The sequence below is a fragment of the Acomys minous genome (genome assembly GCF_964271855.1).
Source record: "Acomys minous genome assembly, chromosome: 11".
Lineage (NCBI taxonomy): Eukaryota > Metazoa > Chordata > Mammalia > Rodentia > Muridae > Acomys > Acomys minous.
Genome location: NC_140492.1, coordinates 4699047 through 4722143, shown reverse-complemented (window position 1 = coordinate 4722143; position 23097 = coordinate 4699047). Strand labels below are relative to the sequence as shown.

Here is a 23097-nt window from a genome sequence, read left to right as displayed (position 1 = left end):
AGGAAAGGGAAAGAGAGAGATGAGAGAGATGAGAGAGAGAGAGAGACAGAGAGAGAGAAAAGAGAGAAACAATGTCTGGAATATATAGTGAAGAGCCTCTGGGTGAGAGGAAGCTGGGCTGGAAAGATCAGCATAGGGGGCGGGGCATACCAGCCATGCCCTGTAACAGGCAGGGACTGAGGGATGCTGGAAGAAAATGGAGGTCAGGTCCACTTTACTATGTTAAATAGGCAGCTCAGGCGCTTGACCCAGGTCTGAACCCTAACAAAAAGATTTACGATAACCATGATTTTGCAGAACAGTGGTTCTCACCTTCCCAACGCTGCAGCCCTTTACTATAGTTTCTTACACTGCGGTGACCCCCAACCTTAAAATTATTTCCATTGCTAATCATAATGTAAATAGCTGTGTTTTCTGGTGGCCTTGGTGATCTGTGAAAGAGTCGTTCCATCCCAAAGAGATCTGGACCCACATATTGAGAACCACTGCTATAGAAGACGCACAGAACAAGCAACTGACCCAAGCAGCAGGGCAGTGCCCAGAGAGACCAATAAAGAACTCCCAGAGAGGGAGCCAGCCGGAGACGGCGGAGACGGCGGGAGAGAAGAGACTAGAAAAGGACCAATGTGCTTACTGTAAACAAAAGGAACACTGGAAAAATGCCCAATCAAAACAGTCAAGAAGGGCACCCTGTCCCTCCCTTGGGCAGGGACTGCTCAGGCCATGGCTGCACCCCAGAGCGTTCCCAGGAGCTCATAGAAGGCGAGTCTGTTCAGTTACTGGTGGATGCCACTTTGTCCCTATGCCCTAAATGGGAAAGCCTAGGCACTGGAACCTGCAAGAGACCAGTAGCCTACCCATCGAAAAGACTGGATCCTCTTTCTGCCACTTGGCTGGCTGGTTTGTGGGCAATTGCCCCTGGTTGTGAACTATAAAACCCCATTTCCTGTTTATTGCAAACAGGTGATTATGGTGTGGCTCAGCCAGCCCTAGCACGCACCTTTAATTCAAGAGTTTTTCTGTACACAGGATTTAGTAAAGTTAAGCCTCAGTCAAGAGGTGGAGCAAGAAACCAGCTGACAGGGATTAAAGAGTAGGAGGGCCTTTGAGTTGAAGAGGTTTATTTTGAGAAGAGGCTTTTAAGCTTTGGGCTAGCAAGCTCTTTGGCTTCTAGTGTCTGGCTTTTCCTCCTGGGCTGTCAGCTGAGCCAGCAAGTTTTGGGCTTTGGGCTTTTTTGTTTTTCCTTTGGACCAGGAGCTGAGTAGGAAGGTCAGGTGGGTGATTTCTCTGCCTCTCTGAGCTACACAGGTTTTCACCCCAGCACCTGGCTTCTTGTGGGCCCTCGTCTCCTCCACTCCCTCCGGGTAAGCTTAGTGCTTGGGTATAGGTGAGCGGAGGCCCTGCTGATAACAACCCGCCAGACCCAAATACGTTAAAGAGCTAGTTCCTTGCAGACCCTAACCCACACCAAAGGTGTCAAAAGCTGACTATTTGAAGAAAATACATCAAAGGTGCCCTGGAAGTGTCCTGGGAGTGTCTCCTGCTATTCGGGTGTGCTTAGTTTAACCCCCCCCAGGTTGGAGGTTTGCATGCACCCCCATTTCTCCCTCCCCCCATATCTCCCTGTCCTTGTCTTTCTTTTACCATTAAGCTTAGTGAATTAAAATCTAGTTCATTGTCTTTATTTTGATCAAGTGCAGTTGGCTACCTGGCCTTCCACAAGCCAGAGGCTCCCTTCTCCCTCTGGAAGGGATGCAGATTTCCCTTGACTCAACCTGGCTGAGCGCACACGGCTGCCCTGCACTCCCTCCCTCCCCAGAAGGCCGCCTTCGTGACTGGTTCTCAGGACAGAGCCTTCAGCTAGCCTCCAGAAGGCTAAAGAGAACTCTGTGACCAGATTTTCAGCCCAGCCTCCCAGAGAAGAAACCCATAGCTTCTGAGTCTTTTTATTTTTTAAGATTTATTTATTATTTATACAGTATTCTGCCTGTACATGTGCCAGAAGAGGGCACCAGATCTCATTATAGATGGCTGTGAGCCACCAAGTGGTTGCTGGGAATTGAACTCAGGACCTTTGGAAGAACAGCCAGTGCTCTTAAACCTCTGAGCCATCTCTCTAGCCTGGCTTCTGAGTCTTAATTGGTTAAAAAAAAAAAAAAAAAGCCTGGCGGTGGCACACACCTTTAATCCTAGCATTCGGGAGGCAGAGGCAGGTGGATCCCTGTGAGTTCCAGGCCAGCCTGGTCTACAATATGAGCTAAAGACAGGCAAGGCTACACAGAGAAACTCTGTCTCAAAAAACCAAAAAAAAAAAAAAAAAAAAAGAGGGGGTGGGGCTGGAGTTCAATTCCCAGCAACCACATATTGGCTCACAACCATCTATAATGAAATCTGTATACATAATAAATAAATAAATAAATAAATTTAAAAAAAATTATGTTCCTCATGGCAACAGACTTTGAACTGGGAGCTATATAGTATTTGTTAGTTTTCAGTGTACCTTCTCTGAATAGATGGAAGCCTGTCCTATCAAAACAGACACAGCCCCAATGGTCACCAAGACACCCCTTCAAGAGTTCATTTCTAGATTTGGATTGCCTCTCCTCCAGGGCTCTGACAGTGGTCTTCTGTATCTGAGCCTGCACACAAGGTACTGCCTGGCGACCTTGTATGGGTAAAGAGGACCCTGACCCACACTCTGGAAAGGTCTATACCCTGTGGTCATCACTCCCACAGTAGTGAATGTCACCAGTGTCACCGCAGGGATCTACCACACCTAGCTGAAGGAGGCTGCAGAGGACAATAGCAGATGGCTAGCCAGGCATGATGGTACACGCCTTTAATGTCTAGGGAGGCAGAGGCAGGCAAGTCCAGCCTGGTCTACAAAGCGAATCCAGGACAGCCAAGGCTACACAGAGAAACCCTGTCTCAGAAAACAAACAAACAAAAAACAAACGGGCAATTAGCAGATCCTCTGATCCCTGAAGATAAAGACTGGGCCCTGTAATTGTGGTATGGGAATTAAGAAAGACCAGGACGCAGGAGCTCATGCCCAGTTTACCCTCTTAGATCCAACCCAGCCTCCGGTAGAGGCCGATGGGGGGTGGGGTGGGGAGGATGGTTTGCCTACCACGAGAATGAGCATGTCCCCATGGCTGCCGGCTTCCCAGGGAGGAAATGGAGCCAGCAATATGGTGCATGCCTGGGTGACAGCTCCCTGAGCTGCCAGGAGCCATATGCTCAGTGTGGCTATGAAACCAAGTCTGCCTAGGAGTGCAGTGATCCCTTTATAGTCCCAGAAAAGAAAAAAACCAAAAAAACAAAAAAACCTCCATTGGCCCAAACTGACCCATTTTGGCACCTCCAATATCAGCCCCCTAAGGTGGCAATGCCTGCAACTCCAGTTTCCCCAGGAATTCCTTTAATAACCTCAGGGACAAAGGTCCTGGAGTCAGCAGAAGCCAGCCTCTCAGTGTTCAGGGTGCTAGAAGAGTGAACCAATTCCTTAACCACCCACAACCTGACAGGTCAGCAGGGCTGGCTGTGCCTGGACCCCAAGCCTCCATTGTTAGCATTTGGCAGCCTCACTAACCTGCCTCTAGGTTGCTTAGCAACCTCTGACATGGTGGACATATGTGCACGCCAGATGTACTTCAGCTGTAAAAGGACCAACCCCCAGCCTGGTCTACAGAGTATATCTAGGACAGCCAGACTACAGGAGAAACCCTATCTCCAAACAAACAAACAAACAAACAAAAAACCCCAAAGGACCAACGACCAACCCACCTCTCTCTCTCCATTTCTCTGTCCCTCCCTCTCTCCCTCCCCCCTCTCTCTCCCTCTCTCTTTTTTTCCCTTCCTCCCTCTCTGTCTTCCTGTCTTCCTCTCAGTCTCCCTGTGCACCCCCCCCCATGCACACACTATAAATTGAGAAGGTTGGACATTGCTAAAAGATTGGTGACAGAAGCCACCTACTGGTCCCAGAAAGACCCAGCAGGGAAAGATCTGAGTCAATCGGCTGCTAATATGACCGTATCTGCCTAAGGCCTCTGGATTATAACTTGAGTGACCAGTCACGTGATTGTTCCTTAGTCCACCCACTCAAATCAGAAGATTGCATACCCTCTTAGAAGACCCCTAGTTCCCTATAAAAAGGTCTGCGCACCTTTGACTGGGGTGGCCGCCATTTTATATGGTTGGCTGACCCCTGTATGCAGGCTTTTTCTGCAGAATAAACTTTGTTTTTACATATTATTTAAGTCTGGGGCCTTCTTTCAGCAATTTTCAGACCCTTAAAAAAATCTCTCCATATCAGATCTGTTTCATCTCTATTTATTTTTGGTGATAACATCCATAGGATGCAGGGATTGAAACCAGTCCCACAGTTAAGCCCCACTTCCAATCCTAACAACTGTCACTGACACCAGCCACTTTCTCTAGTAGACTGACTTGTAACATGGTCGAGTACAAATGTGCCCTTTGGATTCAGATTATAATTTACTCTGGGTCAAGCACAGATGGCTTCTTATAAACCATGCCAGCAGGATCTATCCATTCTTTTGCTTGTAGCCCTGACTGTTCTGGACTCGATTTGTAGACCAGGCTGGCCTCGAACTCACAGCCTCTGCCTTCCCAGGGCTGCGGACTAAAGGCATGCACCACCACGCCCAGTCTCCACCCATGCTTCTCCGAGATGCAACTGGACCTTACTAGACTCATTAAGGTGTTCATGTTATAAATGTATAATCATGCTCTCATATTGGTAAACAATGCAGATCTCGTGCTGTCTGTAATGGCTGATGTCATCAACTTGACCTCATCTAGAATCAACCAAAATCCAAGCAGCAGGACCAGCTGTGGAGGATTTTCATCTTAGCTCATTTGAGGTGAGAACATGCACCCTAACTAAATCTGGGCCACGCCTTCTGGTGGCAGCCCACATGAAAGGGCACAGACAGCAGCGTTTGCTTTTTGCCTGCTTTTTCTCACTCTCACTGGCAGGCTCATCTACTTTACTGCTCAGCTTTCCTTCAATGACATCAGAACCCACTTTGTGATTTCAGGGTAGGTCAATTAAGACATCCTGCCTGATGGGTGGGACAGCTCCTGCATTCTCTGGGTTTCGCAGGAAGATTGGTTGAGGTAAGAGCCACCACAGGATGAATTCAGGCTTCTCAGTAGCTGGAGGCTCAGCCTTTGAAGGACCCCCAACAGCTTCCTAGAACTCTTTATTGTTACACAAAAGGCAACTTTAACAAGTCAATTCCCACATTCCAAAGCCTCTTATCTGACCTAGGGGCTATCTTGAAAGACCTAGAGAAACCTTAGCAGGAGCAGCCCCATAAAGTCTCAGGTGGCAGTCCCTGACAAAAGGCTACTTCACGGCTTAGGTGTTATTCACTCCAGATTCCTGCCAGATACAACAGTTCTGTTAAAACTCTAAACCAGAAATGGCCAGGACTGCCTGCTAGGACAGAGGTTTGGGGACAAAGACAAGATGGTCTGGACCAAGGGGGAAAACACTGGACAAAGCCAGCTCCTGGTTCCTGATTCCAAAGTGACCACTGTACCTAAGACACACCTACAGGGCCCTGAACTCACCAAACAAGGCTATAACCCCTGCATCTGCATGAGGGCACAAATCCCCCGACTCCCCTTGAAGAAGGCCCTGCTCCAGCCCTGTGAGGTCACTGTCCTCACAGGGACCCTGCCTGAGAGATGCCCCCTGCCCCCCAATCAACCTGCCTTTTTACTATAAAATCCAGCTTGCTTCCGTTTGTTATGTCACGGGAGAAGCCGTTTACAACCTGGGTCACAGACTGTAAGACACTCTAATAAGTTCCCTTTTGACGTAGACAAATCGGTCCTACCAGTTCGCCATCTCTGGAACTGAATGAACACCACCACTTCTAGACTTGTTCAGTCGGGGGCTGGAGAGATGGCTCGGTGGGTAGTGCTTGCCACACAAGCCTGATAATCATCTTCTGAAGCGGAGGAAGGAGAGAGCCAAGTCCCGAGGGTTGTCCCTGGCCTCCCCATGTGGGTCCATGGCACACATGTCTGCATTCACACATGTCCTACACACATAACAACACATAGGCTGCTGTACCCAGATCACGAGATCCCCCCAAAAAGACAATCAGGACTCGATACGATGCAATACACACGAGGACCTTTTAATTTTTTTTCAACTCCAGCCGGGCCCTGACAGTCACCAACACAGTGGTATCCAGAAAGAGCCCAGAACACTGAGCTGAGGGTAAATTTATAGGTTCCTATCCCTCCCAGTGACCCAAAGCAGGGAGTTCCAGCCTGGCAAGCGCCTGTTGGTTGAGTAACATACAGAGGTCTAATGTCTATAAAGGTGACAGGCTACAGAAAAAGGTGCCAAGGCCGCCCATGGCTTAGCTTTCTTTGTTCTCTTTGTTCACTACCTTGTCCAGGGAAGTGTCCGGTTTCTTAGTAACCCCATCTCCGGCAGGCAGGAAGGAATCTGGCCCTAAAACCCACTCTCTTATCAACTCTATCTCCAGTGGGACCCTTCGGGTCAGTCACTAGACAATGCTATCTCTGGTGGGGCTCTTCTTGGCAGCTGGCCACATTGTCTCCAATAGGCCTGTTTCTTTTTTTGTTTGTTTTGTTTTTGTTTTTTGTTTTTCGAGACAGGGTCTCTCTGTGTTAGCCTGGGCTGTCCTGGACTCACTTTGTAGACCAGGCTGGCCTCGAACTCACAGCGATCTGCCCGCCTCTGCCTCCCGAGTGCTGGGATTAAAGGCATGTGCCACCACGCCCTAGGCCCGTTTCTTAACCTTTGCCCCAGAAACCCTGAAATCCAATTTTAGTTTTTCTGGTATCGCGAGGCAGTGCCTAGCAGTGGTTGTTGCATTTGTGTGGGCCCAAGACTCACCTGAGAATGAAGGGTTAAAACACATGGTGATTCATGCCTTTAATCCCAGCACTCCAGAGGCAGAGGCAGGTAGATAGCTGTGAGTTAGTTTATGGCCAGCCTGGTCTACAAAGAGAGTCTAGGATAGCCAAGGCTACACAGAGAGACCCTGTCTGGAAAAAAAAAAAAAACAAGCAAGCAAACAAACAAACAAAATCCACACAGTGCTGTCCATCTTCTTCAGGAGGCTTGATTGAAACTAAGTGGCTGGCAGGCTACAGATCATCTGGCTATCACTTAAGAGAACCTCCTGCTGGCCTCAAGAAATCAGGCCACACTTCCCCTTAGGACAGAAACGTGTTAAGCAAAGGCTGTGGCCCTTCTAGCTTCACCAAAAGACTAGAGAACTTTCTCTCTCCCTCTTGTAGCTGAGAATAATCTAGTCTAGTCCCTCCTGGGCATAGCACGTAGGCTAGTGCGCTCTCTTTCTCTCTCTCTCTCTCTCTCTCTCTCTCTCTCTCTCTCTCTCTCTTCTTTTCTCTCTCAACACACACACACACACACACACACACACACACACACACACGGTAAAAGAAATAAATTTCCCTATGTTTGGAACTGAAGGGAGTGTCCCTCTCTTCAGGGCCATGTCATGGCTGCCTATGGTCTGATACAGTTTTCCTGTGTCAGACATGGTCACACCGTTTTTGTTACAGGGAGCCCACCAGAGATGACCACTCAGGCACGGCAGATGACCAACTGAAACTCCTTAGTCCAGGCGGCTTTCAGGAGTCCTAGCACTGAGCCGCTAGAGCGTGGTGGGGGTTTTGAAGGCAGAAAGCAATCCCTGGCATCTCAAGTGGCAGCTGCAGAGGAGGCTTCACATAAGCAAAGGATCTGACAGAAGGTGAGAAAAGTTAGCTAGGGCACCCTGACCTTGGGTTCCTACAACAGTGCTGGTTAATTTCCCACAGAATTCTCCATCAGGGAGAAAAAATTCTAGTTAACCTGAGATGGCCTCAGTAGGAATACAAGATGGAGGAACCTCTGCACTGCCTTGCCCTGTCACATTTTGTAAAGCTCCCCTGTAATGTCCAACTCAGTTGTGAAACCCCCAAAGACCACTAGGAATCAGTCGAATGCAAGTCACACAGGGTCTTGTTTATTAATCAAGTTCAGAGCCTGGACTGTCAACCCCCTCGTAAACGGGGAAGATGGTGGCCCCTAGCGCTAGGGGAACAGGGCTTTTAAAGGAAAAAACTGCAAGTGGAGCAGGCTGGTTGCAAGCCATTTCCAAGCCTTGCTGTGACCTGATTGGTTAGTGTACAGAAAAGTAGCTCTTTAAGCTGATTGGCTTGGGGACCAGGACTAAGGCAGGGGGGGCTGGTAACCAGGGTTAAGGCAGGGGACCAGGGCCAGACTACAGGAGGGAATTTTTTGCATGTTCTGGTTATGGTGATCTGTGGCTCTGATTGGTTGGCACTGAGTGCAAGCTCATAGGAACAGTTGCTAGCTTTGCTAGCTGTATATAAGGAACTCCTGGATGCAGGGGTGGGGTGGGGTGGGGGTGGGGGTGGGGTGTCAGGTTCTCAAGCCCTGACCCAAAATACTCAGGCCTTGAACACAAAATGGCGTTGATTTGGTCCCTACACCTCCATTTAGCTCCTGTAGCTAAGCTAACTTAGCTCCCAGAACTACTGTTTTTCTAGGTTCTTGTCCTTTGGACCCCCGGTGATGGCCAGCCATGAGAATTTTTTACTTTCCCTAGCTGTCCCAGCCGTGCTAGCCACTGGACAAAAAGGGAGCCTTTTCACTCCCCTTTCCTCCTTCCTGGCTCGGTGACACCAGTGTGTTTGGCGGATGGCAGGCTGTGTCTTGGACTGGACAGCCCACCTGCAGCCTTTCCCTAAATACAGCCTATGCTGTCATTGAGTCATTTGCCCCTTTGTCCTGCTCACTGCCTCTTAGTAACATCCCCCAAAGGAAGCGCACATTTTTAGTCCTGCTGAACCCATGGCATCTTCATGAGGCAGTGGCTGCACGAGGATGCGCGTCTGCAGGGCTTCCTGGCCCTCACCAGAGGAAGCACTGGTTTTCAGAGCAATTCACTAGAGAGGTGACGGCTCTGTGCAAACAAAGAAGAAGCCACAGAGGCACAACTGTGCTTGGCTGCTGACCCTTCCTATACCAGGGTTTCCTTGTCAGAGAGTCTCACTGTCTAAACACTGACATGCGTATATGAACTGTGGGAGAAAGGAAACAGGCTACATGTATGCTATAGCACTTTATTGCTTGTTTGTTTGGTTTTGGTTTTTCTAGACAGGGTCTCTCTGTGTAGCCTTGGCTGTCCTGGACTTGCTTTGTAGACCAGGCTGGTCTCGAACTCACAGCGATCCACCTGCCTCTGTCTCCCAAGTGCACCAATATGCCCAGCTTGATCTTAGAAGGAATTTTAGAGAGCATTTTACGAGAGTTGAAGAGCAGCGCAGGCAAACCATAAGTCTTGGCAGCTGCTGAGCAAAGAGGGAAGGAGAAGAGAAAGAGAGATGGTCATATTGTGAAGGAAAAAAAAAACTTTATGTGTATTTGTGTTAGCTCCCATGTGCCCCGATGATGTGTGCGCATGAAGATCGGAGGACGGCAACTTACGAGAATCCTGTCTTGGTTCCTTTTTTATTGCTGTGATAAGACACCATGACTAAAACAACTTCTAAGAGAGAGCATTTAATTTGTGGCTTACAGCTCAGGGTGGGTTCATGTGGAGGGCATGAAGTCCTCCCTCTCACAGGTGTGTACTAGGGACACCAGGAATGTCAGGTAGGCAGGGCCGTCCCTTCCGTCTCTGACAGAAGGCTGGGAGTGGGTGTGGTAGTCTGTTGGACACTCATGTTTATCTCCTCACTCTCCCTAGGCTCTTATCTTGAGCGCTTTTTTTCAGTCAACAGAACTCATCTTTATAGACGAGGTCACATGTACTTTTAAAAGAGTTTCGATGTAGTCATGCCTTAAGCTTCACTGTGCACGTGGCACTGAGTTAATTGTCACCAGGAAACTTTTTTCTAAAACTGTGCTGTGCTTAACTGGCCTAAAATAAACTGCCTGGTGTCAGACACAGGAGGTTTGAGCCAACACCAGCCTCTGAGTTGTGTTGATCAGGACTTCTGTCTTTCCTCATGCTGACTGGCTCGCTGTTGACCTAACAAATGCATGACCATCGTGACAGGGAACATGACAACAGACAGGCATGGCACACATACAAGGCAGAGAAATGGAGCTAAGTGGGAAATGGTACACTCCTACCCACCATCTGCCCCCGTGACACACTTCCAACGAGGCCACGCCCCTGTGACACACTTCCAACGAGGCCACACCCCTGTGACACACTTTCAACGAGGCCACGCCCCTGTGACACACTTTCAACGAGGCCACGCCCCTGTGACACACTTTCAACGAGGCCACACCCCCTAATGTTTCCCAAACAGTTCCACCAACTGGAAATCTAGTGTTCAAATATAGGAACCTAAGCTGTGGTCATTCAAACCACCACAAGTCAGTTCTTCCCTCCCACTGTGTGGGTCCTGGGGCATAACTTAGGTCATCAGGTTTGTTACAGTCTTAAAAGGAATAGAACTCATGAGTAGAGGCGCTCTGTCATGAAGGGCGCTGGCTGACCGGAGGCGCTCTGTGGTGAAGGGCGCTGGCTGCTCTTCTGGAGGACACAGCAGCTCACAAGTCGTCTGTCACTCCAGTATCAGGGCAGATAATGGTTTCTTCTGGTCTCTTCAGGCACCGCACAGATGTACATTTAGCCAGCGTGTGTGTGTGTGTGTGTGTGTGTGTGTGTGTGTGTGTGTGTGTGTGTGTGTGTAGGGCGTGATGGTGCACGCTTTTAATCCCAGCACTCCAGAGGCAGAGGCAGGCCGATCACTGTGAGCCTGGTGTACAAAGTGAATCCAGGATAGCCAAGGCTACACAGAGAGACCCTGTCTCGAAAAACAAAACAACAACAGAGGGGGGGCGGCAGGGGGGAAACCCGAGTCAAAGCGTAGAAAAGGAGAGGCTCTCACACTTCAAACAGCGTTTAGTAGTAGACAGCGTGGGTCCGGAATAAAGAGCATTAAATTGTTATTTCGATTTTTTGAGACAGGGTTTCACTGTGTGGCCCTGGCTGTCCTGGATTTGCTTTGTAGACCAGGCTGGCCTCGAATTCACAGAGATCCTCCTGCCTCTGCCTCCCAAGTGCTGGGATTAAAGGCGTGGCGCCACCACGGCCCGGCGAGCACTAAATTGTTTATCTGCAAAAGAGGAACTTGGTAAATTTTATGCTTCTGTATTACTTGAACTTTTACAAATAAAACATATGACTTTCATAAGATGGGGACGGCAGTGCGATTCTCATCCGAGTTTCTCTAGCTTCTCCACACGTCGTTCTTGGCGCCATTCTTCAAAGTCCAGCGACCTGCCGCACGAAGCGCGTGCCAGCCCGCCCCACGCATGCGCCCCACGCCTGGGGGGGGCACGAGCGCGCAGCAGGACAGACCCCGCGGGGCGAGCCTCTTGGCCTACAGCCCCAATTCGTCTTTGCCCGAGGCGGAAGTGAACGGGCGGGGCCTCGTATAGCCGACCCGCCCCGGAAGTGGGCGGGGCCTCGAACCCCACGGCTGACTCGCAACCTCCCAGTCGGGTTGCGGCCGAGGCCGGTCCTGGCTTTGTAGCTCGCTCAAGATGGCGGCGCAGCCACCCAGCGGGATCCGCCTCAGCGCGGTGAGCAGCCGCGCGGGGGAGGAGCGGGCCGGGTCCCAGGAGGGCCGGGCGGGCCAGCGAGGCGGGGGTGGCGGCGGGCGGCGGCGACTCGAGGGGCTGGCGCGGCGGCCGAGGGGTCGCGGCGGGGACGGGCGGCCGCCGCCATGTCGCTCCGCTCCGTGCGCGCCGGGCGTCTCGGCCGTGCTGCGGCTCCCGGTGGCGGAGGCCAGCGGTTGTGGGAGCCGCGCCCTCCTCCGCGACCCACCCGCCCGCCCCGGGCGCAGCGGCGGGCGCGGAGATCGGCCGCGAGCCGCCAGGCCTCGCCGGGGGAGAACGGCCAGGGCTGCCGTGCGACGCGCTTCCCGCCCCGGTCCGCGCCGCGGGGCCTGGCACGGAGGCGCCGAGGCCGGGGCCGCTCTTCCCCTTCGCGTCCTCGGCTTTGCCCCTGCGTCCGCTTCGGGCCGTGGCCACTACTGGGCGACCCTTCAGATGCAGTTGGGAGTGGCCACACACAGAACCGACTTACACTTTCGGGTCCAAAACATTGTGGGCGTGGCTTCTTCACCTGAGGATTCCGCACAAAGTTTTATTCTCTGCGGTCCCGGAGGTCTTGCCGGGGAAAGTACTAACTCAGGTCGAGGAAGCCGGTGTTTGAAGGATGCCTGCTGGAGGTGGGGGCTGTGGTGGCGCATGCCTGTAATCCCAGCGCTCGGGTGACAGAAGCAGGAAAAATCTAGGACACTTCAGGGCATACTGGGAACCTGTATTTAAAAAAAAAAAAAGGAGGTACTACAGTGTTACTGCATTTCATTGCTGAGCGGTAAGGATTTCCGGAAGTCAAAGCACCTCTCGTAGGTTCTCGCCTGCACTTGAGGAATGCATCTGTTCTGCTCCCATTCATTAGTCGATAGTCTTCATATGGGATGTGATAGTCTAAGCGTGCACGGAATGTTAGTTGGTTTTATTGTCACTGCCAGTTTGTGAGGTTGAGCACTCTAAGCATCTTTTGTTATGTTTTTGTTTTTCGTTGCCTGTTCATACAGTTTGCCCAGTTCCGCCCCCACACACACATTGGCTTATTTTACGTGTTATGAGTGGTTTGCCTGCACGTGTGTGTGTGTGTGTGTGTGTGTGTGTGTGTGTGTGTGTGTTGTGTGTGTGCACTTGGTGCTCCGGGAGATAAGGGCTTCAGATCCCTTGACTTACTGATGGGCTTGGGCTGCCCTATGAGGTGCTGGTCCTCTGTAAGAAGGAAGTGTTTTCTTAGCACTGAGTCATTTCTCTAGAGCCTGTAGTTTGGCCATTCTTACTCTCCTGTTGGGAGAGGAATAGTGCTAACTATCAGACTTGTTTACATATCAAGGGCCTTTACGTACATATTTAGTTTGTTTGGCAGAAAAGTGTTTAAGAGAGTAGCTTTATTCTTTCCACTGGGTTTAAGCGGTACTAGTTCTGCTCCACAACAGGGTGAATCCGGGCAGAATAAGACTTGCCCCTCTAGGGCCCAAAGAGTTCTTATTCCCAGGGAAATGATAGAAATTGCTCTGTGTCACTTACGAGTGTTCTGTTGCTGTGTCCCCGATCTTATGGAAGCTTCAAAATCATACAACAAAACAAAGTCCTAGGCGAGGAGCATCAGGCAACAGAGCAGAGAAGGTCTCCTCTGGGCTTCACAACTCTCTGAGAGAGAACATGCTAGTAAGGAGGGTCAGACACAGAAGATGATGGCAAAGAGGAACTGAAATGTCAGGCCTCCTGGCACAGATCTGTAATCTCAGCTACTCTGGAGACTGAGGCAGGAGGAGTACAAGTTCAAGGCCTGCCTCAGCGACAGAGCGCGTTCAAGGCCCTCCTGGACAACTGCCTCACAGTAGAAAGGAGGGAGGACCGGGCTGTGTTTCAGTGGGAGAGTAGCTGCTCCGTGTGCTGGGGCCCCCAGCACTTTTGGGAAGGGCACTAAAGATAGCTCAGCATTCCATGTCTCAGGCGTGATGGGCTAGTTAGCCAAACACATACAGGATCTTCAGTACAGATGCAGCTAAGAGGGCTGCCTCAGGTCCTGCCGCAAGTGTTGGAAGTCCCTGTTCTGGGTCAGGGACATACATCAGTATAATAGCACACACTTAGCCGGCGCCAGGCCCTTGGTACTACCCCAGGACCAAACATAAATACAAATGCTTTTTTTAAAAGTCACATCCCAAGTGACTAGGCTTTGCACACATACAAGCCCAGCACTAAGAAGGCTGAGGCAGGAGGATTGAGAGTTCCGGGGCAGCTTAGAACATGTTTCTTGAGCCACCACCTAAAGAGCAGTCCCAGCTAGCCTCATGGGAGGAGAGAAGGGTGAATTAGATGTTTATTTTAATTGCTTCTGCATCTGAGTCCCCCCTTTTCCTCCTCCTTGCGTGTGCATTCTCTGACTCTTCAAAATTGAGGTGAAGGGCAGGGAAATGGCTCACTCGGTTCAGTACAGTGCACACTGCAAAGAGTGAAGACCTGAGGCCAGATCCCGGCCCCCAGTAAAGTGTCTGTCAGCTCAGCACTGGGGAGGCTGGAACCATCTGGAACTCACCAGCCAGCCAGCCAGACCAGTGAGCTCCAGGTTCAGTGGAAGACCCTGCCTCATAAAGAAAGAAGATGGACATAGCCGGGCAATGGTGACACACACCTGTAATCCCAGCCCAGAGTGAGTTCCGGGACAGCAGGGGCTGCACAGAGAGACCCTGTCTCAGAAAGGAAGATGAGAGTAATTGAGGAGGAAGACAGTCCTGCTCAAGCTCTGGCCTCAACATACGCAAACACCCGGCACAAAAAGAGTGAATTCATACTGGGCTTGGTGGTGTGTTTCTGTAGTTCTGATTGCTCAAGAGGCTGAGGCTGGAGGAGCACAAGTTCAAGGCCAGCCTGGACAACTCAGTGAGAGCCTGTCTTGAAATATGAGAAAGAGGACTGGGGACACAGCTTGGTAGAACACTTTGTCTGTCATGGGCAGGAGGCTAATTAGATCCCCAGGATACATAAGGACAAACAGGAAAGCTTGGCCTGTGCCTGTAATCCAGCACGTTGGAGGCAGAGGGAAGCTCTGGGAACTGTGTGACTTCTAGGCCAGCCAGGGTAACATAGTGTAACCCTGTCTCAAAATAAAGATTGAAATGAGGAAGCAAGCAGACCATATTCCTTATGTTGGCAGTGTTTCCAGATGGAATGTTCTTGAAACCCTGGGTCCATCCCTAGCACGTAGCAAAGTCCAGAATTACTAGTGGCCCTGCGTGTGGTAGTGTTGGGAGGTTAATTTGGCTTTTGTGGATAATATGGGCTGTTTGGAACCTTAGAATTTTTCACCTGTCTGCTTTTAGTTCATAACTAGTTTGTACATTCTAGCTCATGAACCAAGTTCAGCCTGGCGCCTGTTTTTGTATGTACTGTGATGAAAAATGAGTACTCAAATGTTTGAGAAAAGTTGTGTGACATTTAAAGTATCGGAACTCACCCTGCACATCAGTTTGCTTATAACTATGACGTGCTTGGAGTGGGAGAGACTCTAAACATGAGCTGAAAGTTAGAGGAGGGCTAGGGCCGTGGTGGCACACACCTTTAATCCCAGCACTCGGGAGGCAGAGGCAGGCAGGTGGGTCACCGTGAGTTCGAGGCCAGCCTGGTCTACAAAGTGAGTCTAGGACAGCCAAGACTACATAGAGAAACCTGGTCTCAAAAAGCCCCCCCCCCCCAAAAAAAAAGTGTAGAGGAATTGAGGGCGGATAAAGTAACAAATAAGAAAGATTTGACAGAATGAGTCAAAGACAGGCTATGCCCAATTCATGAGGACAGACCAGAAAGGCTATGTAAGATCAGCGCAGAGGTAGTAGGGTAGAGCTTGGTGCATTTGAGTTAGTGATGTCCATTTGCGGAGTTCTGAGGCAATTTTTCCAAACAGAGCATTCTGTGAGAAGTGGAGAAAAGCCAGTTTGAATCATTCATCTGGGAGAGGAGTTTTGAGTCCAAACAGGGCTGGAGAGATGGCTCAGCGGTTAAGAGCAGTGTCTGCTCTTCGAGAGGTCCTGAGTTCAATTCCCAGCAACCACACAATGGAATTTGATGCCCTTTTCTGTCATACATGCAAATTGAGTCCAAACAGCTGAGTTGAACCAGCTAGCCAGAGTTCAGAACTAGAAAGAGTGAGTTTATTAAGCAGCAAGTCTCAGAAGCTGAAGAATTCTAGGCCAGGGTTAGTAGATGGAGGCTGGAGGCTGAAACTCTGAAGGCCAGGGCTTGCAGATTGGATTGTATGGAGGTTAGAAGCTTTGAGGCCCAGGCCTAGGGATAGATGGGAGTGCTGTGGGCTGGGCCCAAGAAGTGTTCTAGTAAAGTTCCCGTCTCATCTCATCTGCTTTGGTTTGGTTTGGTTTGGTTTGGTTTGGTTTGGTTTGGTTTTTTCCCAAGACAGGGTTTCACTGTTTTAGTCCTGGTTGTCCTGGACTCACTTTGTAGACCAGACTGGCCGCGAACTCACAGCAATCCACCTGCCTTTACCTCCCCAAGTGCTGGGATTAAAGATGTACACTACCCCTACCCAGCCAGGGCAGCATTCTTTTTGTTTGTTTGTTTGTTTGTTTGTTTTTGGTTTTTTGAGATAGGGTTTCTCTGTAGCCTTGGCTGTCCTGGACTCACTTTGTAGACCAGGCTGGCCTCCCTGCCTCTGCCTCCCAAGTACTGGGATTAAAGGCGTGTCCACCACGCCTGGCTTAGGGCAGTGTTCTTCACTGTGCCATTTATACACACATTTTAGAATCATTTAGGAGGTCTGAGATCCTAGTGTGGACTGCAGTGCTAGTTAAACATTTTTTATCTTCTGTAGTTGTAAATAAAATGCTTACACTATTTACTGTTTGGTGCCTGTCCCACACCCTCAGAGATCCTTGTGCATGTAGCTGATACAGGTGCACTGTTCAGTGATACTACTTTGTTTACTTTTGTTTTCGAGACAAGGTTTCTCTGTGTAACAGCCCTGGACATCCTGGAACTCACTATGTAGACTAGGCTGTCCTGAACTCACAGAGATCCATGGGATTAAAGGTGCCACCACCCCTGGCTATACTTACCTATTTTTGTTGAGGTTAGTTTATTCTGTTTTATTCTCAGATATGCCTGCCATTGTACTGTAATTATCATTTTTATTTGATTATTTTATTTTCTTCTTTTATTTTTTATTTTTTCCTTTTATGTTATTCAAGACAGGGTTGCTCTGTGTAGCTCTGAGTCTCCCTTGGTAAACCAGGCTGGCTTCAAACCCAGAGCGATCCTCCTATCTCACCTCTGTCTCCCACGTGCTGGGGTTAAGTATTTGTGCCACCACTGCCTGGCTGCATTTTCTTTACAGCTTTTTTATTTCCCTGGAATTAGTCAGTGATACATATTTTATTTTCTGCATACTGATGACTAGATCATTGATACTTGTAAGAATATAGAAGTCTTTTCCAGCTGTGTTTAATACACCCGGCATGTATCAGTTGGGAGTCCCTGACTGGATGGTGACTTGGGGACCTGTGTAACCGTTAGGTCACTGTTGGGACTGTGTGGATTTCTTTAGGAAGCAATTAGTGGTTAATAGCATGGGCTGACCCTGGCCCTGTGGCCTCAGTCCTGACATAATAACTGCTGGTGTAACTCGGTCTCTTTGTACCCAAGATTCCAATCTGGATGATAATAATCTTACCTACAACAGGATGGTGTTGTGTTTTAAGTTTTTGAGGAGCCATTGTGCTATGTTCATTGCAGCTGTACATTTTACATTGCCAGCAAGTGTCAGCCTAAATAATACAGAGCGGCTCTCCAAAACAGCAGATTGCAGTAGCGGGGCGTTGCAGGCAGGAGACAGTAACCGCCACGGATGTAGGGAGGCAAACAAGACAGGTGTGCTAGCAGTGATTGGGGAAGGGTTGCTTTTTGAAACAGTTGTCTTTGGCTGCAAGGACCAGGAAGCAAGGATATCCTCAGCTCAAGAGTGGTAGTGAGTGTGGGCAGGGGATGCTCTGAGCTCTTCATCTGTATATGCGGCCATGGTTTCTGTTATCTGGCAAGGATTTTTTTTTTTTCCTGGCAAGGATTTTCAATGACCCCCCCCCCATGGCTTTCTCTGCTTTGATTTTGGTCCTGACAACTTTCTTTGGTTTCCGTGTTTATTTCCTGGTGTAGGGAATGGAGGTGTGCTGTGGGATGTGTTGGGAGGTTAGAGGTCAACTCTTTGGCCTCAGTCCTCCCTCCACCATATGGGTCCCAGGGTTGAGCTCAGGTTGTCAGGCTAGATGCCAGGCAGGTTTTTACCTGCAGAGCCATATTGCCTGCTACCCAACAGAGCACAGAATCACAATTTCTTTATACGTTTGGCAACTGTTGTTTCCTTTTTCTTTCTGAGACAGTCTCACTATATAGCCGGATGGCCTCTCCTGGCCAGGAACCTGCTGCATAGCCCAGGATGGCTTCTGCCTTCCAAGTGCTGGAATTAAAGGTGTGCACCACCACACCTAGCTTCCCTTGGCTGTGCTCGTCTGGTTGGTTGGGTTTCGTTTTTCATGTATGTGTATACATTATGTGCATGCAGATGCTGTGGGAGCCAAAAGAAACGGTTGATTTGCTTAGTGCTAGAGCTACAGTCACTGTAACCTACAGTTACAGTAGGAGCTGACCAGTGTGGGTGCTGGGAACTGAACTCTGGTTTAAGCTCATTTGAATTGTTAGTTGATTTTTTTAGTTTTTGCTTTTCTCTAATGCTAAGATGAAACCCAGGACACTTGTACCTGTTGGGCAAATACTCTGCCATTAGTGTATGTCTCCAGGGTTTTCACTGTTACTTGTGTTGTGACTGAGATTTCCTGGGAGAAGATGGGCCTACAAAGGCCAGTTGACACCCATTATGTGGATTAAGTGTTCAGAGCTAAGTCACACTTTGCCCCTTAATAGCCATTTACTGCCTCCTCTGTGGCTACCGTCTCTGTGACCATTGGGTAAGTGGTTTGAAGTACACAGATAGACCCCTCGCTTCCAGCCAGCCGACGATGGGAGAGATGCGTGAAGCGTCTGAGGCTGAAAGCAGTGCTTTCCCAGCTTTGCTGTAGCCCAGCTCCTGCTGTGGCTGATGCCTTGATGTGTGTGTCTCTCTTTGCTACTGTAACAGCTCAGCAAACTTCCCACACTGGGTCAGGGATTTGGGGTCACTTGAATCTGTTGTAGGATGTGGCTCTAGAATGAACTGCCTTCTTAGCCCTTTGATATGAATATGAGAGAGAGAGAGACAGAGGGGGGGGAGGAGAGAGGGAGTGATATCTTTAGATTGTATAGTTGTAAATACATTTATTTGTTTGGTTGGTTGCTTGGTTTTTCAAGACAGGATGCCTCTGTGTAGGCTAAATTTTCTTATCAATTATATTTTATTGTGAACTTATTAAGCGAGCCTACCTCCCTAACAACCTGACTAACCCAAACTATCAGAAAAGGATATTAAAAATCACTACAATGAAACCTTAAGGATATCAGTTCCTGGGTTGGTCCGCAGGGTTTCAGCAGACCAGCATCCCACCAAAGATGCTGCTGGAACCTCACACCGCAGCTAGAGTCCAAAGCCTTGAAACTTTACCTGGAGCAGTTCTCTTTAGGAGCCTCTCGAAGTGCAGGGAAAACAGCCAAAAACCAAGTCCCAACCAACAGAAATCTGCCTGCCTCTGCCTTCCTAAGTGTTGAGATTAAAGGCTGGGTGCACACTTGTCTCTGAAGTCTGTTTTATTTGTTGTTGATGTTTTTTCTTTTTTTTTAAGTTTATTTATTTTATGTATGTGAGTACACTGTCTTCGTGCAAATCAGATCCTATTATAGATGGTTGTGAGCCATCATGTGGTTGCTGGGAATTGAACTCAGGACCTCTGGGAGAGCAGCCAGTGCTCCTAACCATTGAGCCATCTCTCCAGCCCTTGTTTGTGGTTTTCCAAGAGTTTCGCTGTGTAGTCTTGGCTGTCCCGGAACTTGCTGTGTGGACCAGGCTGGTCTCGAACTCAAGATCCTCCTGCCTCTGCCTCCCAGGATTATAGGTGTGTGCCACCATGCTGGGCTATTTTAGGTTTTTGATGTATTTTTACTTAATTCCTATGTGTTGTAATACAGGAATTTGGTTTTCCCAGCATTATTTGTTGAAAAGACCTTTCCCCAGTGAATGATCTTGGTGCCATTTTATATAGGGTTTGTTTGTAGGCTGCTTGCTGCTTTGCTGTTGTGAGTCTGCTGATCTTGGTTGGTCTTGGATTCCACAGCTGGCCCATATCATTCCTGTAGGGAGGGAGCAGGTTGCTGTAGTTGCCTAGGTTTTCGTGTGGTTTTCTTTTTGAGACAGATCTCCAACAGTCCGTGCTGGTTTCCCAGCTTAGGACTTGCTAAGGATAACCTTAAGTTTCTGATACCCTGCTTCCCAAGTGATGGGATTACAGGCTCTTGGTCACCATGCCCAGTTCTACAGGGGGCTGGAGACTGAACCCAGGGCTTTGTGCACGTTAGGCAAGCATTCTGCCTTTGAACTCCACCCCCAGCCTCTTATGTTGGGAAGGTGGAGGCAAGAGGATCACAAGCTTAAGGTGAGTTTAAGGCTATCCTAGGGTACATGACCCCACCTTGAAAGAAAATGTGCAAACTAATGTATTACTGTGTGCATGTGTGTGCTTAAGTTGCTCAGGAACTTAGTGTTCGTCACTCTTCCTCCATACCCTGCCACTGAAGAGCAACCTCGGACGTTACAGCGAGGTGTTAGTAATGCTTCACGTTGTGTGAAGAGGTCATGGGTGCAGACCAGGCCACTGTTGGCTGTGATAAAGCTGGGATAGATGATAAAACCAACTCAGGGTGTCAGATAGTTAATCTCTGGGAGGCCACGAGCCAAGCAGCAGATGAAGCAAAGCTGGTTAGACCTAATTAGTGCACTAATGGCCAAACACCTCCTGACAAGATTTTGTCTCAGAGTAGGGAGACTTGGGGCGTGATGTTTGTGGGACTTCAGGATGTTGGCTGGGTCAGGGTCTTACAAGGGAATTGGGAACTGGGCGTTGTGTACAGAGGAGACAAGGGGTTGAAAGGGTCTTGGTGTGTAAGCTATTGAGTTGTTTCCCCAGCTTTATCTTCCAGGAAGTTTCTAGGTTTTATCTTCTTGGAGCAAGCAATGAAGTCATTTTTATTTGGCCTCAATTTTGTTTAACAGATTATATTGGGTCTTATGCTCATAATTAAGGGCTGAATTAAATTATATGAATTGTTGGTTTGTTTCAGCTTTGCCCGAAGTTTTTACATACAAATTCTACTAGTCATACTTGGCCATTCAGTGCAGTTGCTGAATTAATAGGTATGTAAACTGATGTTTTCATATGCTATCTCTTAATTATAATTATAGTTTAATGACTTCTGAAAATTAATATGCAACTATACCTTTAAAAATGTATCCTGAGTAACATTGGTATAAAAGTTTACTTAACAGTTGTTTAAGTTGGCATCAAGTGAATTACACCTCAGCCTTCCCTGTACTACCCAAGTGTGTCACAGCTTTTAGTACTTGCTAAGTCTACAAAGCACTTAACGTTGAAAATATTCTTATTATGATTATGAATGTAAAAAAATATAACTTATGCTTCACCGTAGTGTGTGTAACATAGAGTGGATTCATCTTTCAGGTGTTTCTTGTTTCCACTAAGGGGATGATAAGGTCCAGGAATATACCTTAATTATTTAATAATCATGAGACAGTACATAAGTTGTATTCAGATTTGTATCATGAGGTCATGATGATTTTCCCCTTAGGAAATTGCACAGCAAGAATTTTTTTTTCAAATTTAGGTGTATGTTTTAAATGTGGGAAATCTGTTTTTTTGTTTTGTTGTTGTTATTCCAGACAGGGTCTTTTGTGTAGCTTTGGCTGTCCTAGACTGACTTTGTAGACCAGGCTACTCACCTGCCTCTGCCTCCCAGAGTGCTGGATTACAAGTGTGCACTACCACACCCAGCATTAACCTCAGGAATTTCTATACATAGTTTACAATGGGGTCTCTCTCTCTCTCTCTCTCTCTCTCTCTCTCTCTCTCTCTCTCTCTCTCTCTCGAGACTGGTCTTCTGTGTGTCCCTGGCTGTCTTGGAATTTGCTATGTAATGTCCAGGCTGAACTCAGAAGATCTGCCTGCCTCTGCCTCTGAGTGCCAGGATTAAAGATGAGTGCCACCATGCCTGGCTTTAGGGTGGGATTTTTATTAAAGGAATGTTCTGCCTGAGGTATAAAAGCCAGAGGAGGAGGAAGAGGGACTTTGGAGGTTTTGTTTATTGAGGAAGGGTCTCCCTCTAGCCTAGACTGGCCTGGAGCGCACAGTGGCCTTTGTCCCCAGCTTCTCTAATGCTGGGGTTGCAAGGTGAGCCAACTAAGGTTCTTCTAAAATCAGAGCTAATACGCAGTTAAGAGATTGTATTTTTCTTCTCTCAAATCTACATTTCAATTAGGGGCTATTCAAATGGACTTTATATAAGTCACATACTGATTTTTATTACTAATAACAGTTAAGTATTTTTCATTTTTAATATATTCCTATATATGTACCTGTTCTGAGAGAAGTGAGTATACTAAATAGGATGTTAAAAGTGGTAAAAGAAATATGCAGTAAAGCTGGAAGAAACTTGACAAGGATCACAATGGTAGACACTTGGAGGAGGTGGATCTTCCATCACTGTGTGTAGCTTTGAAGAAATGGCACTGCCTGCTGGTTTCTTTATTTACTGTCATTTATCTTCTGTGTCAACGTCTAGTGCTCACTGACATACAGTCTTTGATTTCCCTTACGATAGACCAGCTGGTCTTAATCATCTCTGTGAGTTGTGGAGCTTCATGCTGCACTGTGGAGGGCGCCAGGCTTTACCCCTTCGTGATGGGAAGGGCTTGGAGAGCTAACTGACACAGTCTGTGTTTTCAAACCTCAGTAATGGCCTTTAAAGTAATGGCGGCGCTCTGTGCCTGCTGCACATTGGTCTATGGAATGGCGTCTCTAAAATGCAGACTCAGACTTTCTCCAAACCCTTTGTCTTCCAGATAATGCTTATGACCCTGATGTGAATGCGAAACAGATCTGGATTGATAAAACAGTCATTAGTGACACTGTATGCTTGACGTTCACTGATAATGGGAATGGGATGACAGCAGATAAGTTACATAAGATGCTGAGGTAGGTAAAAATGTGTCACAGTTTGGAAAACGAAGGCTTCTGTCTTGAAATTTTTCATGTGTCATACAAAATACCATTTTTTTGTTTTTAAAACATGAAATGCTGCTGGGTGTGGTGGCCCTCGCCTTTAATCCCAGCACTCAAGAGGCAGGCAGATAGCTGTGAGTTCCAGGTCAGCCTGGTCTACAAAGTGAGTCTAGGACAGCCAGGGCTACACTGAGAGACCCTGTCTCAGAAAAA

The 23097-nt window shown here is 48.4% G+C and overlaps 1 protein-coding gene across 3 annotated transcripts in view; it reads left to right on the top strand.

The window, feature by feature from the left end:
* The first annotated feature begins 11486 nt into the window (after window positions 1-11486).
* Window positions 11487-23097, top strand: part of MORC3 (MORC family CW-type zinc finger 3) — a 52188-nt gene continuing 40577 nt past the window's right edge. The window contains exons 1-3 of one of the 3 annotated variants that reach the window (XM_084801050.1): window positions 11487-11650; window positions 20930-21002; window positions 22725-22857. In XM_084801050.1, the coding sequence (XP_084657176.1) occupies window positions 11612-11650; window positions 20930-21002; window positions 22725-22857 (245 nt within the window). In that variant the 5' untranslated portion in view covers window positions 11487-11611. The remainder of the gene's footprint in view (window positions 11651-20929; window positions 21003-22724; window positions 22858-23097) is intronic. The other 2 variants (XM_084801051.1, XM_084801052.1) reach the window with 2 other exon arrangements.